Raw genomic sequence first — 4141 nt, 5'->3', positions numbered from 1 at the left:
CCCTGGCTCCTTCGCTTCAACCTGCCATAAGAACGGCCACTCATCATCACGACGTCATCTGATCGCCCCAAACCCTCACCCTGAAACGCCCCGCCCGCAGGTCGGCGAGTACGCCGAATTCTCCTGGCAGTTCAACGGGCTGGGGAACACCACCTGCACCATCGACGGCCTGCCCGAGGGAAACGACCCCCTCACCGGCCAGTGCCGCTCGCCCCTGCGCAAGAAGATCACCGACACCCGCCGCCACACGCTCGCGGTGACGCTCAGCGACGTGTGCGGCGTCACCCGGCGGGACACGATGAACTTCTCGGTGGCGGAGGGGTGGACCACAAGCGCGGCGACTAATGAGATGGGCCCGGGTGGCGGCGACACCTGGGCCGTGCTGCCGCTCGCCAAGCCGGTGCACGCCCCCGCGGCGGACGCGCCCACGCGCTCGGCCGCGGCGGCGGCGACTGCGCGCGGGGCGTGGGCTGTGGGGCTGGCCGCATTTGCGGCGGCAGCGCTGCTGTACTGATGGGGGCGGTCCAGGGCTTGGGTTCGGCGCGGCACTGTGCAATCTCCAACCTCGAAACATCGAAATGCGCACTGGTCTTAATTCATGTACAGCCACACAGCTCAACCCTGGGGTGCACTGAATTCTTGTCGGCTTCATGCCCCTGCTGTTTCGACAGTCCCTTGCATTGCAGCGCCTTGCTGCTGCCGCCCGTCAGATCGTGGTTGTTGCGTTTTGTTTTCGAAGAGCTATTTCTTTCGGGGCAAAGATCCTTCCATTGGGCCCCAAAGCGCGACGTGTCCTGCTCTCCAACAACCTGGCGCGCTGGTCCCGCGTGCACCAGCGCTGCAGCTGGCCCCTTGCTGAGCGCTTCGACGGCAGGGGATAGCGCAGCCGCGGTTACCCCTCTCGCGGATGCCCTCTGCACGCGAATAGCAGTGGCGATTCTGTGAATGCAAAGTTGCCTGCCTTGCCCAGTCGCATTGCCAACAGGAGCCTCGGCCACGAGTGCCGAGCAGCGGCGTGGCACGGCCGAAAAACAAGGGGTTCACCAGAAAGAGGGCCGACGGCATAGCTATGCCTGAATGTGGGGTTATAGACCCGGCGCGGGCTCATGTCAGTGGGATCATATGACAGGCGGCTGCAAAAACAGGGAGGGGGGCAGGCACGCGTGGTTGTTGCCAGTGCGCGCTGCCCGCCCCCCAAACCGGCGTTCGTGTGATGTGCGTCGTGCATTGGGGCGGGCCGCGCGCTTGGGCGCATCAAGTTCAAGGCAGAATATCAGTCAGTCCTCAGCCAGAGGAGCATTGGGGCACTGGAGGGGTTTGGGCAGAGCGGGACCTGACGGTGATGAGTCATCGGGGGGCTACACAGTGCGTGGGCCACTCACAATAAAGGGGGCACAGCCTGGCAATAAGAGCGGTGTTGGGCCACAAGGGAAGGCGCCCCTGCCGCGACGAGCAGGGGCGCCACCCCGCCTCTCCCCCTTCCCGAAATGTTTGTCACCCCGCGGCTGCCGGGCCGCCCTGTTGCGGGCAGCCGGGGCCGTGGCCATCTTAGGGAGTGGGTGTCGGCACAATAGCATGCAAGCGCCTGGGCAAAACACAAAGCGCGGCGGCGGCGGGCGGCCGCGGGAGGCCGGGGAAGTGCGCTGCGTGGCGAGGAGGGGCGTGCGTTAGCCCTCCTGCGCAGCTTGCAGGCTGCGCCCGCCCGCTTGTGTACGGCCCATCCCATAAATTGTAATAATGACCAGTTCTCGTGCCCCACCCAGCCCACCCTGTCAGCCCCGCGCGCAGCTGCAGCGCCACTGGCGCGCCGCCGCCGCCGCCGGCCAGCCAGCCGGCCGCGGGCCGGCGCTGCGCGCACACGTTTATGCCTGTCCGCGGGACCTTGCTGCTTCGTTTATTGGGGCGCCTGGAGGTGTTTGGGCGCGAGGCGGTTTCGGGCCGCGGCGGCGGAGGGCGCGCGCGCGCGCGGGCGCCCCTCGCCGTGTTTCACTTTGCGCATCAACAACAGAGGGGGGAGAGGAGACGACCGGCCGCGCAAAGCTGCTGCCCCGGCCGCCAACCATCGGGCGGTCCTGGGGCGAGGGAAAGCAGTGCGTGATGAGGCCGCGCCCGCGGCGCCTGCGAGCACGCGGTTGCAGCTGAAAACACACCGGCGACGGCGCCGCACGCGGGCGCAGCGCGCCGGCGGCGTCGCGCCGCGAACACCGCGCCCGCGTTTCGCACCGGAACCAGATAGCCGTCCAGCGGTTTCATCGGCACACAGCCCATCTCCCCGCTTGCAGGGACGGGGTAGCAGAGTGCTTGCCAAAGGCACGCCCCCTGCCGTCCGAGCCCGCAGCCGCGGCGTCAGAGCACCGGGGCCGCACACGCGGACGCGCAGCGGCCCCGTGCGCTCGGCCAGGCCAGGGCGCTGAGTAGGACGCGGTGGCCTGCGCCCGCGGCGCTTCGGGGCCGCTTTGCGCGCGGGCGCCAGGCTGAGCGGGCCGGGGCGCGTGCGCGTGCGTGTCTGCATGCGCGGCCCGCCGGCGCTGGGGTGGTAATGGTATGGGTCCGACAGGCCACATGTGAGAGATACAAACACTGGGAATGCTCACGCTGCAACACAACAGCAGACATCACGCCTGCGCGCCGCCACGCGCCCTGCGCCCGCGCGCGCTCGCATGCGTCCCCAGAGGGGACCGGGGAGACGAGGGGTCTTGGCCGCCCGCGGTCGCAGGCTCGGCTGCAGGGCGCACCGTCGCGCCCAGCAGCCACCCAAGCGCACGCCCGCGACGCGCGTCGCGCAGGGGCAGCGGTGGTGATGAGGGGACGAGCGCAGACAAGCGCGGACGGGTGCCGTGCCGTCGGTGCGTGGCAAGGAAGTGGGATCACAACAGCGCCCGCCCGCCCGCCCGCCGACGACTCCTTTTGGGCGCGCGGGCGACGGCGGGCCTTTATCTTGCCGGATGGCGTGGGCGGTCAGACGAATGAAAGTCGAATCAGCGGTTTGGGGGTGCAGGAGAGGAATCAAGGAGGGGGTGGTGAAAGCCGCTCTGTGACATCCCGAGCGCCAGCGGCTCCGCACCCTGCTGCAGGGTGCCTCAGAACCCGGGGGCCACGCCGCCCAGGGCCATGCCGGCGGCGCCCAGCGCGGCGACCGCCGCAAGCCCCGGCGGCACGCCCCCCGCCACCGAACCGCCCCGCAGCAGCCCCCCCGCCGTGCTCGCGCTTCCGCCGCTGCCGCTGCCGCTGCCGACGGCGGCGTCGCGGGCGGCGGCGTCGCAGAGGGCGGCGCCCGCCTTGGCGGCGGCGGCGGCGACAGCGGCGGCGCTGCCGGCGCCGCCACCGCCCAGCATGCCTTGGAGCTCCTCCAGCGCGTCAAGGGCGCGCATGCGTGTGTATTTGGACGCAAACACCTTTGAGAGAGATGGGTGTGAATGTTGTGTGTGTGTGTGTGTGTGTGTGTGTGTGTGTGCGTGTGTGTGTGTGTGTGTGTGTGTGTGCGTGCGTGCGTGCGCGCAAGCGTTGAGTGCACCGTCATGCACAAGCTGCATGGCTGCCGGGTGCAGAGAGAGCACGCGGCGAATTGCGGCTGCTGTCACGCTGCCCTGCGTGCTGCACATGCGGACCGCAACCCCATCGGTGCCTGCACACACATACACACACACACACACACACACACACCCATACCGACCCAAACCCAAACCCCACCCATGCCAGCAGACACACATACAGCATGCACGCGCGACCCGAATACACTCACGCACACACGCGCGCGTGCGCGCCCGCACCTTCCGCTTGTCCACTCGCGTCCCCTTGTACACGTCCAGCACGTGCGTCGCCCCAGGAAAGTCCCTGATCCACGCGTCGACCCGCCGCTCTTGCAAGTCCTCCCCCCTGATGATCGCGTGCACCAACCCGTCCCCGTCAGCGCTGGGGTGGCCCGGGGCCTTGACAGTCAGCACCAGGCAGCCGGGCTGGCTCATGGAGAAGCGGCAGATGAAGGTGCCGGCGGGCTCGGCGCGGAGGGCGGCGACGGTGCCCTGGCGGTCCATGTCGAAGCCGGCGATGACGCAGGGGTCCTCCAGGTTCCAGACCTGGGGAATTTTGGGGGTGGGGGTCGGGTTTGAGGCGGGTGGTGGTGAGGGGGTGGCTTTAGTGG

At 68.9% G+C, this 4141-nt stretch overlaps 2 protein-coding genes across 2 annotated transcripts in view; one reads left to right on the top strand and one right to left on the bottom strand.

Moving 5' to 3' along the window:
- The window catches only part of MNEG_1308 (hypothetical protein), a gene marked incomplete at both ends in the record, with an annotated part of 2532 nt that extends 2018 nt beyond the window's left edge, over nt 1-514 (top strand). Inside the window, one exon of the mRNA XM_014050205.1 lies at nt 101-514. Within this exon, the coding sequence (XP_013905659.1) occupies nt 101-514 (414 nt within the window). The remainder of the gene's footprint in view (nt 1-100) is intronic.
- A 2566-nt stretch (nt 515-3080) lies between these two features.
- MNEG_1307 (hypothetical protein) overlaps nt 3081-4141 on the bottom strand; it is a gene marked incomplete at both ends in the record, with an annotated part of 2957 nt that continues 1896 nt past the window's right edge. Inside the window, 2 exons of the mRNA XM_014050204.1 lie at nt 3081-3395; nt 3771-4076. Coding sequence (XP_013905658.1) covers nt 3081-3395; nt 3771-4076 — 621 coding nt within the window. The remainder of the gene's footprint in view (nt 3396-3770; nt 4077-4141) is intronic.

The sequence above is a fragment of the Monoraphidium neglectum genome (assembly GCF_000611645.1).
Source record: "Monoraphidium neglectum strain SAG 48.87 unplaced genomic scaffold scaffold00128, whole genome shotgun sequence".
NCBI lineage: Eukaryota > Viridiplantae > Chlorophyta > Chlorophyceae > Sphaeropleales > Selenastraceae > Monoraphidium > Monoraphidium neglectum.
This window is presented reverse-complemented; position numbering and strand designations above follow the sequence as displayed.